This window comes from Rattus norvegicus, chromosome 7 (genome assembly GCF_021556685.1).
Source record: "Rattus norvegicus strain SHRSP/BbbUtx chromosome 7, alternate assembly SHRSP_T2T, whole genome shotgun sequence".
Taxonomy (NCBI): Eukaryota; Metazoa; Chordata; class Mammalia; order Rodentia; family Muridae; genus Rattus; species Rattus norvegicus.
The window spans coordinates 121,432,296-121,445,090 of NC_141540.1; the positions used below are offsets into that span (position 1 = coordinate 121,432,296).

Consider the following 12,795-nt stretch of genomic DNA (forward strand, 5'->3'; position numbering starts at 1 on the left):
ATCCTATATCTATATCTTGATATTTTTGATAATTATTTTAGTATAGCAGTTCATTCTCTGTTCCTATGTTTTTTTAGAACATTTGCATTCAAAACTCTTTTTGAAGCCAGGTATGGAGGTGCATACCTATAATTTCAGCACTTGGGAAACAGAGGCAGGGAGATCTCTGAGTTTGAGGACAGCCTGGTCTACATAGAGAGTTCTAGGACGGCCAGGGCTGTTACACAGAGAAAGACTGTTTTGAAAAAACCAAAAATCGAGCAAACAAAACCCAAACTAGAGAACCACCATCACCACCACCACACACAGTAGCAACAAAAACACTGTTCTGGGCTAGCAAGATGGTTTAATCTGAAAGGTGCTTGCTGTCAAGCCTGGGAACCTAAGTTCAGTCCTTAGAACCCACATTGGTGGAAGGAGGGAATAGATTCCTATAGTTTGTCCTCTGACCCCGACACATATGCCATGCCCCGCCATGAATAAATGAATAAAAGAAAAAAATCCATTATTTCTGTGTTTAAGACAGAAAAGAGAAAGAACTTGTGTTCTCAAAGGAGTGGGGTTGGTCAGGCCCGGTGCTACTGGCTGGGATTAAGGGAGAGGAGGTTGTGAGCACACCATGTGTGTCTGTGTTTGTGTGTGTATGCATGTATGTGTGTGTATGTATGTATGTATGTATGTATGTATGTGTGTGTGTATGGATATGTGTATATGTGTGTATGCATGTATGTGTATGTATGTATGTATGTGTGTATGGATATGTGTATATGTGTGTATGCATGTATGTGTATGTATGTATGTGTGTATGGATATGTGTATATGTGTGTATGCATGTATGTGTATGTATGTATGTGTGTATGGATATGTGTATATGTGTGTATGCATGTATGTGTATGTATGTGTGTATGGATGTGTATATGTGTGTATGCATGTATGTGTATGTATGTATGTGTGTATGGATATGTGTATATGTGTGTGTGTGTGTGTGTGCGTGTGTGTGTTGCTGTGGGAACACACTGGTGAATATTAACAGGCATGTGTGCATGTGTTCTGGGGCAGATGTGGTAAAGGACAGGTCACCAGAGGAGGAGCAGCACTGTTTCTACTGGGTCTCTGGCATCAGGGACCAAGTGTCCTTCATTCTGGTTTCTAGGCACCAGGCACAGAGGGAGGCCTCAGCAGAGGAGTGTTAGCAGAGTAATGAGCTGAGGGTGTTGAATAGGGGATGGTAGATGTGACAAAGGAGAAGAGATGGCGTTCAGGATGGGAAGCTGACCTGCAAACCCTCCCCAGCCTCCATGGTGCCTCCTCAGAGCTGCTGCCGACACCCTGGGTCCCAGGGAAGACTTGCGGGATGGGATGGTCTTGTTCTGTCGTGAGGAGCACAGGGTGGCTGGGGTGAGGCACCCAAGTCTAGTTTTAGTAGATGCAGCAGATGCGTTCACACTCGGCTGCTGAAAGTCACGGTGAAGTCTCCTACTCTGTAGGTACAGTTTCTTTGAGGTGGACTGCTGAGGCCATGTTTCTCTCTGCATAGCTGTGGCCCTGGTGTCTGCCCCACCCTTTCTTCCCTAGTAGCCAAGTGCTATGTCTGGCAAGTCTTCTTGGCCAGAGCCTCTTTCCTGTGGGCCACTGTCCCTGAGTTCTCTTCCAGACCAGCGTCTTTGTGTACTGTTGCCTCTCCCCCTCTGGCTGACTGTGCCAGGCGCCATTGCTTGCCCGGCATATGGGAGTCAGGGACTGCACACATCCACTGAGTTTTCATAGGCAGGGACTCTGAGAGGGAGTTGGGGATGGGAAGGGAGAGAAGAGGGTAGACTCGACTTGTCATTATTTTAAGGGACTTCAGAGCTTGTATGCAGAGTCAACCAGGCAAGGCTCTCTGTCCTTCAGGACATTTCCTGTCACTGGGAGCCTGCAGGCTGAGGGAACCGGTAGCCTGTATGTCAGTTGACTTCCTGGAGCAGCTTTCTGCACGAGCTCAATTGCTGCGCCATTTGTATCGCTGGGCCAGTTGTACAGTCTCTAGATCTTCTTTTCTGTGACGGGAAAGTGAGTGTGGCCGTCTCCCTGTGGCACAGTGAGGGTGGTGAGGCCCAGGGGATTTACAAACACATATCAGAAGAGGTATCACATGGGGCCAACCCTAGCTAGTACCTTCCTTAGCTGGGACTGCCCATAAGTCGCTGAGCAGAGGTGCAAGGGCTGCTGGGACAATCTCATTGGATGTCAGAGCCAGTGGGAGACCCAGCATGAAGCTTGTGTGTTTGTTTGTTTATCTTTGAATCAGGACTTTATAAATCCTGTCTGGCTTTGAACTCACTAGGTAGCCAATGATGAGCTTCCTTGTGGCCTTCCTTCTGTTGGGGTACAGGGATATATGAATATGTATATGTACATGTACATGTACATGTACATGTATATGTATATGTATATGTATATGTATATGTATATGTATATGTATATGTATATGTATATGTGCTGGGGATTGACTCTATGCTAAGCAACCACTCTACCACCTGAACCCCGGACCATTTGTTTAAGATTTATTTTTATTTTGTGTATATGAGTTTTCATCTGCACTTATGTCTGTGTACCACATTTGTGCTTGATGTCCACATTGGCCAGAAGAGGGCATTGGATCCCCTAGCACTGGAGCTACTGTGAGCTTCCATGTGCGATCTGGGAACAGAACCCAGGTCCTCTGAAGAGCAGCCATTGCTGTTAACCACTGAGCCTTCTCTCCAGCCCCAGCTGGTGTTTTAATTGTATTTTTATTTTTCCATGGAGAGATCGTTCTTTTTTCTTTCCCTTCCTTCCTCTTCCTTCCTTCCTTTTTTGTCCCCCCCCCCCCCCCGCTTTTTTTTTTTTGAGATGATGTCTCAAACTTGAGATCCTCCTGCCTCAGCTTCCCGAGTGCCAGGATTGCAGGTGTGGGTGCCCCTGCCCAGCTTCTGTTTTGCTTTCTGTTGACAGGGGAGACCACACACCATGGGGTCTAGACAGGTCCCTACAATTGTCTTCTGTGGCCACCACTCCCATGAGACTGTCTCAGTCTTTGGAGGTGACCTGAGCCTCTTCATCTACAGGATTTCCCGCCTCCCTGCTGTTCTGAGAGTCTTTGCCTCAGTTCGAACTTCATCGATGGGGGCTCATGTGATCTCTGTGTTTTTCTTTTCACTCAGCAGAGATCCTTCTGTCCTGTGTATATTGGATGCTCATTCTCTTTCCTGATTGTGTAGTATGCCGCCGCAGAAGTATCCCGAAGAAGTTTCTCAGCCTCGACATTGTTGACCACTGGGGCTGACTGATTCTTTGTGACAGGGGCTGTCCTGTGCAGTGTAGGTGTTGAGCAGTGTCCCTGGATGTCACTGCTTGCCTCCCAAGCCTGAGTCTGTGCTTAACTGCAGTAGACATTGTCTTCAGAATGGCTATTGCCCATAGAGATTAGTTGAGGAGATTAATAGGTGTGTGAATGAATGAATAGTCTTTATTCTCAGGTATTCAAACATGGCGGCCACCATTCTTATGGTGAACACAGTAGGACCACGTGTCAGGAATGGGGACATTCTGGGGACCTCCAGGGAATGAAGTGAACTTTCTTTACCTTAGTACACTGATACATACGTGAGGTACACAGCAGGTGTTCCAGAGAGGCTTGGGGACCTGGCCTCAGGGAAACAGAACTGGCTCAAGATCTGAGGTGCCTGGGGCCTGAGCTCTCCACTGTCCTGGAGACAGACCAAGAGAGCTTGACAGGGAGACTGACTGCTGTGCCTGCTCCCCATCATGGAGGACTTGGCCCCAGCCGCCTTCTTCCACTTGACATATTTAGACAACTGAGTAGAACCCTGGGAAATGGATAGATTTCAGATTTGACAAAAATAAAAACAAACGTGGCCACCCCCGCCTAGCCCAGTGTCCCTCCCCAGCCTCCCCTCCCCAGCTCCCCCCACCCCAAGTACAGAAGTCTCTCATCAGCAATGCAGGAAGGAGGGTGGTGGTCGCCATGGTAACCATGCAGGCCTCTGGCAGCTCTCTGAGAGGAGGCTGCCCTGCAGGGCCTGCTAGGGAGAGTGGCACTGTCCCTCTACTGGGTCACTCTTCTGCCTGGGCCTGGCAGGTGTGTGTGTGTGTGTGTGTGTGTGTGTGTGTGTGTGTGTGTGTGTGTGTGTCCCTTGTATGGTAGTGGAGTCCCTGAGTCCACCTACTCTGACACACATTCTGGCCTCCTCAGGCCTCAGTGCCAGGCTGTAGAGTTTCATACTGATTCAGCTTGATCTTTTATGGCTGAGGTGGCAAACACAGCCCTGTCTTTCTTGCCTGAAGCTGCCAGTCAAGAATGGTAAAGCAGGGTCCCTTAAGCACTCAACGTCAGGGAGTCCCGGGTCTGAGGTGCTGAGCCCAGTGTGGCCAAGATGTGGTTGAGAACATGGGATCTGGAATCAGCAAGAGGCCATACAGATTCTGCTATGACACTTGCCACGACGGTGGCTGTCTCAATTCCCTTATGTGCCAAATGGCCGCAGCCGTAGTGTCTGCCAGGTTAAGGGACTGTCCAGAGACACCAGGTACTTTAATCTCGAGCTTGGGCTTCTGTGGGCTGCCTGCTTCTTTTCTTGTCTTTGTTTCTGAGGCAGGGTCTCTGTAGTTCAGGTGTCCTCTGACTAGTGGTCCCCCTGCTGTAGTCTCCTGAGTGAGCATTGAAGTGGCAGGAGTGTTCCCTCAAACCCAGCCAGGCTGAGCCTCTTTGAAAGGCTGTGAGCTATGGAAAGATACCTTCAGCCTCCACGGAAGGCCATATTAAGAGAGAACACCTGTGTGTGAGAGAACCCTGGCTTTGCTGTTAGGCTCCTCCTTATAGACCCTGCTGTGCTGGCTCTGCAGGCTGGGACCTCCTAGCTCCTTACTGCATGTGGTGACATTGCAGTTTTGTCTGAGGTAGTATGTTTGAAGCCCAGGCTGGCCTCAAACTCACATTCTGTCTCTACCTCCCTGAGATCAGGATCATGTGCAGGCCTATGCCTGCCCTCTCAGCTTGATGTCTGGTTAGAAAGCTCATTAGCAGATACTCTTGGTCACCTGGGAAGTGTTTGTGATTGGCAGGTGTTCATGAGACACCTGGTATACAGCAGGCGCTCCACATGTGCTCATTAATTCCCTGTGAGGCCTTGAGAACTTTAGGAAGCAGTGGGAGTGGGGAGAGCTGGGAAGGGTCCAGGATTCTGGAGAATTCCCCCCAGGTCTGGCTGATGGTGGATTGAGGTGTTGGAAGGTCCCTGCCACCCACAAGGGTGCTAGAGTGTCTTCTCTCGAGCCTGCTGAAAAGCCAGCTTTGCTACTAAGACAATTGCATTGATCGGATGGACACTGATTTGCCCTACAGGTTTTTCAGGGGTTCCTTGGGTGGTCACCACTCTGGGGCTGTTCTGGGTGACAGGTAGTGTTTGGAGAGGCAAGAAGCTGTTTTGACTCAGGGGTCCCCAATGGTCAGGGTGCTATGAGTATTGTTTCTCTTCTGGCCAAGCTTCTGTTCCCATTACCCATCATGCAGTGGGGTCATGGATCCCATGCTGTCTTGGGATTAAAGGAGGCTACTCTGCTCTCACCCTTATAGGACTGAGAGTCTCCAGGCAAGGAAGGCAGAGTGGTTGGGGGTCTTCTTTGCACATCCTTAAACACCAGTCCAGGGCTTTGTTTCTGGCTGTGAGGGGCAATGGGGAGAAATCGATTACTAGCTTTCTTGTGGAGACGGCATTCAGACCCCACCCATTTTATTACCAGACTTCTCTGTCTACCTTCTTGGGGGTCTCCATCTTCCCATCTATTTTACAGAACTCAGCCTGGCCTGCTTGAGCTCCTTGGTACTTCTGAGTAATGGTGGGAAAGTGGGTATCGGACCAGGCCACCAAGCAGCCCAAGGCTCTGACTGCTCTGACAGCTCTTACCCTCGCTGCATGCATGGCCTGGTTTATCTTCCAGGATGCCTGGGGCCTTTCATCCCTGAGCCAGCGGGAATGTGTCAGGAGCCATGGGCAGCAGTGCCACGCTGGCCTGACTTCTGAGTCTTGGAGTTCTTGGATGGGACCCAGGCCTTGCCATTTGGGATTTCCCCTTGTGCCTGAGGCCAGCAGGAGCTGAGGGCCCAGGGGCTGGACCTGCTCTGCCTGCAGGGCCTCTGTGCCACGTTCAGGGTGGCTGAGCTACAGAGGAAGCGCTTGGAGCTTTGAGTTGCTCAGCCTTAGATGCAGTGTGACTTTGTAGAAAGTCATGTAGGCTCTCCAGACCCACTTCCTCGTCTCTCCCTGATGGGTGGTGGCGACAGTTAAGGTCATGTCTCTAGGGTGCCTGGCATGAAGCAGTCATAGCGACCGCCAAGTTCATCACAGTGGTATGTGCTAGACTGGGTGGGTGGAAGACTGGGCACCAGCCTGAGAGGGGCGGAAGGTGGAAGCTTTTGAAATGCGTGGCACTCGAGTGAGGTTATGAGGGGTAGGCAGGGTTTGCCTTGGAGGAGAGATAAAGCCATGTAGGGGGATGCTTGCCCGTAGCAAGCTAATGTGCGCCAGGGCCAGCAGAAGGTTCAGGCAGTGAACTCACTGAGATCAGAGTCCCTTGGTCTTGCCTGTCAGGCTCAGGGGTGATGGAGAATCATGGAAGGCTTTAGAGCAGGAGAGAGATTAACCTGGAGGGGACAGACTAGTTTGGGGGCCAGAAAAGACAGGTATAGTTGCATATTTAGGGTCGCCTCAGCAACTGCTTACTTCCCACCAAGACAGGACCTCACACAGGCTGAAACAGCTTCAGACTCATCACGTAGCTGAGGATGACCTTTCTCTCTCTCTCTCTCTCTCTCTCTCTCTCTCTCCCCCCCCCCCCCCAGTTTTTAGGGTTTCTTTGTGTAGTCCTGGCTGCCCCTGTAGACCAGGCTGGCCTCGAACTCAGATCCTTCTGCCTCTGGTGGGATTATAGGGTTAAAGCCTCTGCCCTGGGACTTTCAACTCTTGATTCTCCTGCCTCTGATTCTGGAGTGCTGGGGTTACAGGTGTGTCCTGTTACACCTGGCTAACTCTGTTCCCTTTGTATCGCATTTAGTTTTATTAAGGAGCCTGAGGATTCAGTGCCTGGCATCATGTGGGGCCCACTGGGGAGGCAGGAGCCAGAGCTGCAGCTCCAGGGAGGCAGGGGCTCTGCAGACACAGGACCAAGGGCTGGGAGGGGACACTGGCCAAGCTCCCACTGATGTCGACATGATCCAAGGAAAGGCCTTGACTTCCCCCACCTGTGAATGGGCCTGTGAAGTGCACTTGGGTCTGGGTCCCCTGGAAGGACAGAGGCAGCAGAAACTGGGCTATGAGAGGGAGGTGGGAGTTGGGGGGAGGGGATCAAGGGGAATGGGGATGCTCGCTGGTAATTAGAACGTTTGAACTTCAAAAAAGTTAATTAATGACAAAGCTACTGCTGAAACAAGGCTGGGGCTCAAAGGGGGCCTGGCAGTGACTGAAATTAATTACAGGCTATGGCGGGAGAGTGGCAGCTAGGCCAGGGACAGGAAGGAGCAGGGCAGGGAAGAGGCCATGGAAGGCAGCTTTCAAGGTGAGCAGGGTCTGGGGAGCAGAGGGGGCTGTTGCCATGGAAACTAGGTCAGTTCTCTTAGCAGGCAGGAGGGGTCCAGTCTGCTGTGGTTGACATCTGGCTGTGGTGGGCTGGTGTGGCCTCATGGGTTTGGGGTTGAGCTGGTGTGGCCAGAGCCTTCAGAGAAACTCATGTGATCTCTTGGCAAGTCTTGGTTGAGCATCTACATGCTGTTATGGTTAGAGCTGAGAGCATGGATCCCAGGGACCCAGACACTGCTCAAGAGTGGGCGGAGACAATGAGTCTTAGACTGCTTAGGAGGGTTGTTGGGGGAGGGGCTTCTGGGGAAGAGGTGGGTGGGCCTGCCCGACACCAGACAGGAAAAGCTGGAGGCCACAGGCTGGAGGGAGGCAGTCAGGGGAAGGAGAGGAGGAGGGTAGGTCTTGCTGGCCAGCTTTGGGGAGGGCTTCTGAACTTATGCCAGGAGAAGCTGGGGGCCAGAGCAGTGGCTCTGAGAAAGGAGATGTCTCCCTGATTTTTTTTTCTTTTTCTTTCTTTTTTTTTTTTTTTTTCCGGAGCTGGGCCTTGTGCTACCTAGGCAAGCGCTCTACCACTGAGCTTAATCCCCAACCCCCTCCCTGATGTTTTTAATGGCTCCCACGCTATAAGGAGGGGTCCGGACAGCCTTCACGAACCTGTGAGGTGCCCCTAGGCTCCAGTGAGGAGCTGCTGTGGACTTAGAGATGGGAAGGGACTTGCTTGAGACCCCAGAGCCACAGGGCTCCAGGGACTGGAGTTCACATTCAGGCCCTGGTCTCCGGCATGGCTGGCTGCTCTGACAGCACGTGGCAGCTCTGTACCCAGATGCTAAGTGCTGGAGTCAGGGACAGGAGTGTGGGTACAGCTGGTGGCAGGGGCTGTCAGTCTCCTTCCTGGTAGATGAGAAACTACTAGAAGGGAGTGAGTCATCTGACAGGCTCCTTAGTCTGGCAGTTCACCCCCGAGTCTGACCTCAGTCATTTATGCTGTTGTGTGGTTTCCCTTCTTCTCACTGTGATTCACTTTTTGGGGGCACAGATCTCCTTAACCCCAAGGACTTGTGTAAGAGAGGAGGGGCCATTTGGGGGGATATAAGCAGGCTTCAGCTTTCTCATATGGTGACAGCTAGGGGCGCTGTGAGTGACACAGCACCAAGGTCCCTTTGAGTTTTAAGTTCTCCCATTGGGTAGATTGAGATAGGCAAGAGTGGATGGGGTCAGCCCTGGCCTAAGAAGGGTTGCTAGCAGGGAGGTGGGTGTTAGGAGGTTCTCCTCTATCTTGCCTGTGGGATCCCTTTATCCTGCTGGGCCTGCAGCTGATCGAAGAACTGATCTCTAGATGCCCTGGCTCCAGGCTGCAGCATTTTGCTGCAGCAGAACCTGGGAAGCCAACACTCTGGGTGGGGCTGATCTGGGGACAGCGGTCAGAGAATGACTGTGAGGTTCAGCCTCACAGAGATGGGCAGGTCAAGAGAATGCATCCAGTGGGTCTCAGAAGTGCAGACCCGTTCCTTGGATGAGAAGCACGAAGCCTCTGCAGGGGGATGGGAAGGGGAGAAGAGAAGGCTAGCATCAGAGGTATTGAGGCTGGGGACCTTTCTGGGAGCTACTCCTTCCTGGGTGGGACCGGAAGCATCCTCTAGTGGATGCTTCAGTGGTTTCACTTGGTTCCTCGCAGGGTGTGGCACTGGTCATTCCCGGGTGGCGGGGCAGGTCAGCTGCACGGTCTTTGAAAACTTGGACCTGGGCCGTTGTTGAGGGGTCCACAGGGGTGGGGGTAGGAGTAGGAATGGTCTGTGTGTCTGTTCCTGGGGTGTCACACATTCAGGAGTGTAGCACCCTGGGCCACGCTGCCACCGATTTGCCCTTGACTCCATACACGTGGTTCGAGTGTGTGAGCATGCTGGTTATTCTGCTGAACTGTGTGACCCTGGGCATGTACCAGCCATGTGATGACATGGAGTGCCTGTCGGACCGTTGCAAGATCCTGCAGGTGAGTCTCTCGGTTGTCTCCTCCCTCCCTCCCATCTGGTGCTCCCTTCCAAGCTCTGGGCTCCACTGTAGCACAGCTCCTCACCTCTCCTGACTAACTGCCCTCCAGCCAGCTTTGGTTTCCCAGCCGAGGCTCCTCACCCCTTCCCATTCACACAGCGGAAGTGTAGTAGCCTTGGCTCCCTAGTGCCCTCTTCCCTATGGCCTCTTGGTTTTCTCCCATCCTTCTCCCGGGTGGGTCCTGACGTGGCATCTGCGTGGTTTTGGGCATGGTGTGAGGGACCATAGAGCAGGGCTTTGAGGATGCAGTAGAGTATTTGACGCCCATCCCTGGGAACCAGACCAGACTTTCATTTTAATCCTGGCACAGAGTTGCTGTGTGACCCAGGGCAAGTGGCTTGACCTCTCTGGACTTGTTTCCTTAGCTTGTAAAGTGGGCTACCCCATGTGTGCCATTGCGAGAATTAGGAATGAGAGTAGTTCTCATCTGTTCTAGCGCTTAGCAATTATTAGAGATCATGAGGGAGAGCCTGGTGCTCAACACCAGGGTCCTTGCCATTGCCTGGGCTAAAGCCATGAGGAGAACGGGCTGTGTAATCCTGGGCAACTTTATCCCTTTCACTGGTCCCTGGTCTCCTCTTTGTGAAGATATTGAGTGGACAACGGCCTCTGAGGCTCTCTTCCTGTCCCATGTTTGACAGTAGCTCTGACTTCCACTCTTTTTTTTTTTTTTTTTGTTTTGTTTTTCTTTTTTCTTTTTTTTCGGAGCTGGGGACCAAACCCAGGGCCTTGCGCTTGCTAGGCAAGCGCTCTACCACTGAGCTAAATCCCCAGTCCCTCTGACTTCCACTTTTGCCAGAGTTCACTCTGCCCTGTCTGTCTCCCTCCTATTCCTCAGGTCTTCGATGACTTCATCTTCATCTTCTTTGCCATGGAGATGGTGCTTAAGATGGTGGCCCTGGGCATTTTTGGCAAGAAGTGCTACCTCGGAGACACATGGAACCGCCTGGATTTCTTCATTGTCATGGCAGGGTAGGTAATGACCTGGTTTTTGGTGCATGCCAGCTTTCATATAGCTAACCAAGGGGCTTCTGGGAGATGATGCTAATGCTGTGTGAGAATGGAGGGCCTCTGGCCAGGGGGCAGGAGAGACAGTGCTCTGTGGAGATGGCCTAGACAGACAGCTGTCCCTTCCAGTGGCTGCTGTAAGCATCTGTTGTGTGATGGGCAGCTTAGACTGAGTGTTTTATGCTGATTCATTGCATGCCTTTGAGAAAGGCAATTAACTTTGAGAAGCCTCTATTTCCCCATCTGTAAAAAAGAAGTAAAGATCTCAACCTGGTCAAAATGCACATCAAGAAGTGCAGGCTGTCACCAGCAGCAGCTGCAGCACCAACACCGTTATCATCATTGTTATATCATCACCTTCACCACCATAACCATTGTCACTGTCATCACCACCACCATAACCATTGTCACTGTCATCACCACCACCAAAACCATTGTCACTGATATTACCATCACCAGTCACTGTCTCTGCCACCACCATAACCATTGTCACTGTCATCACCATCACCATTATCATGGTCACTGTCATCACCATCACCATCATCATGGTCACTCAGCAAGTCAGAAATGGAGGGCAGACTTAAGCGACATGTCTAAGGAAGCCCTGATGGCTTTCAGTGAGAGGATTGGTTCACCTAGGAATTTAAGATTGGCTTGGGTCCTAAACAAGACTAGACTAAAAAAAGAACAAAGCCACAGGCCACAGGCAGAGGAGCCAGGAGAAACTAGGTTCCATTTTGCCCATTTGGAGCAGCACTCCAGGCTTCCTTCCTGCTCCCCTGGAGTCCGTCCAGCAGCCAGGGATGCAGAGGGCTCTGTTGAGTATAGGTACTGCCCTGAGGGCCAGGTGAGAAGGAGAGGCCATATGCGGGTCAGTCCTGCCAGACTCACCGTCTAGGACAGTGTCCAGCAGCTCTGCTGGGGGGCGGTTTGGGGTCTGTCCACACAACATGCTGTGTTTGCCTGAGAGCATTTAACCCAGGAATCCCATGGAACCAGACTGGGACATGGGACTTGACATGGGAGGTAAAAGACACACAGGCACTAGCCATGCCTAGTGGTGGCTCAGCAGGGCAGGAGTTGGAAGAGAAGGCTGGTGGCCATGAATGGCTGTGTGCCTGTCAGTGTGTGTGGGAGCTTATGTATGTATTTGTACTTGAGTATTCTGCCATCCATAAGGGGCAGCAAAGCCACCTGCAAGTGGCTGAGAGGGAACTAGAGACACTGAGGCCCTGGAGGGTGCTGAGTTCTTGGGCTCTGTCCTGAGATGTGATGGTTTGTCCCATTGCTCTGCCTCTGGTGCTGCCATTCCGGCTCCCGGCCTCTTGTCCCTAGGAATTTGGACCCTGCCTGGAGGCAGGAAGATTTCAGATGGCTTCTTGGGTCCCAGGTCAATGATGCCTTTGTCAGGTCTGTTCTCATTTTGGGCTGACTGGAGAATACCCTTAAGTAGAGTTTCAAAGAAAAGGGTTTGGAGAGTATCATTTTTTAATCTTGGCTGTGCAAACCCATCCCTTTGATCTCGGAACGGGAAGGACAGTGTGTGCCTGCTCTTCATAGATTGTGATTTTACTCTCTTAGAACCGGTGACATTGTACCATGTGAATTGATAACACGGGGCTGCAGGGGACCAGTACCACCCTGCTCCCTTTCCTTGGAAGCCCAAAGCTTTGTCTAGCTAAGAAGCTGGTTGTTTTCCTCCTTGTCTCCAGAATTTGGACTTTCTCCAGGGTGTCTAGAACTCGTAGCTCTAGTTTCAAGCTCTCTGTTGGCTCAAAGTGCTTGTCCAGCTTCTTTGGTTTTCTAGCTCATTCTCCTCATGCTCTGTCCTCTTCAAATTCCTGTTACCCTCCTCTCTCTTGTCTCTGTATCTGTCCTGGGTTCACCTGGATGGGAGGGAGTTCTAGTCTTAGCTTTGTGAGTCACCCCTGGGCTCTCAGCAGGGTCCTCTCTCCCTTCCCGGCCTCTGCTAGAACGGTGCCCTCCTCTGTCCTTCTCATCCCCTGGACGTCTTCTTGCTCTTGTGTTTTTCTGGGTTTCAGGACAGTTTGTGCCTGTTTTTGTTTTATGGCTATGCTGTCTACCCTCTTCTTCCTGGGAATACCAATGATGCCTCCCTAAA

At 51.5% G+C, this 12,795-nt stretch overlaps 1 protein-coding gene across 2 annotated transcripts in view; it reads left to right on the plus strand.

The window, feature by feature from the left end:
• Positions 1–12,795, plus strand: part of Cacna1i (calcium voltage-gated channel subunit alpha1 I) — a 111,555-nt gene that overhangs the window by 22,805 nt on the left and 75,955 nt on the right. For both annotated transcript variants that reach the window (XM_087558818.1, NM_020084.4), the window contains 2 exon segments: positions 9,495–9,606; positions 10,504–10,637. In XM_087558818.1, coding sequence (XP_087414944.1) covers positions 9,495–9,606; positions 10,504–10,637 — 246 coding nt within the window.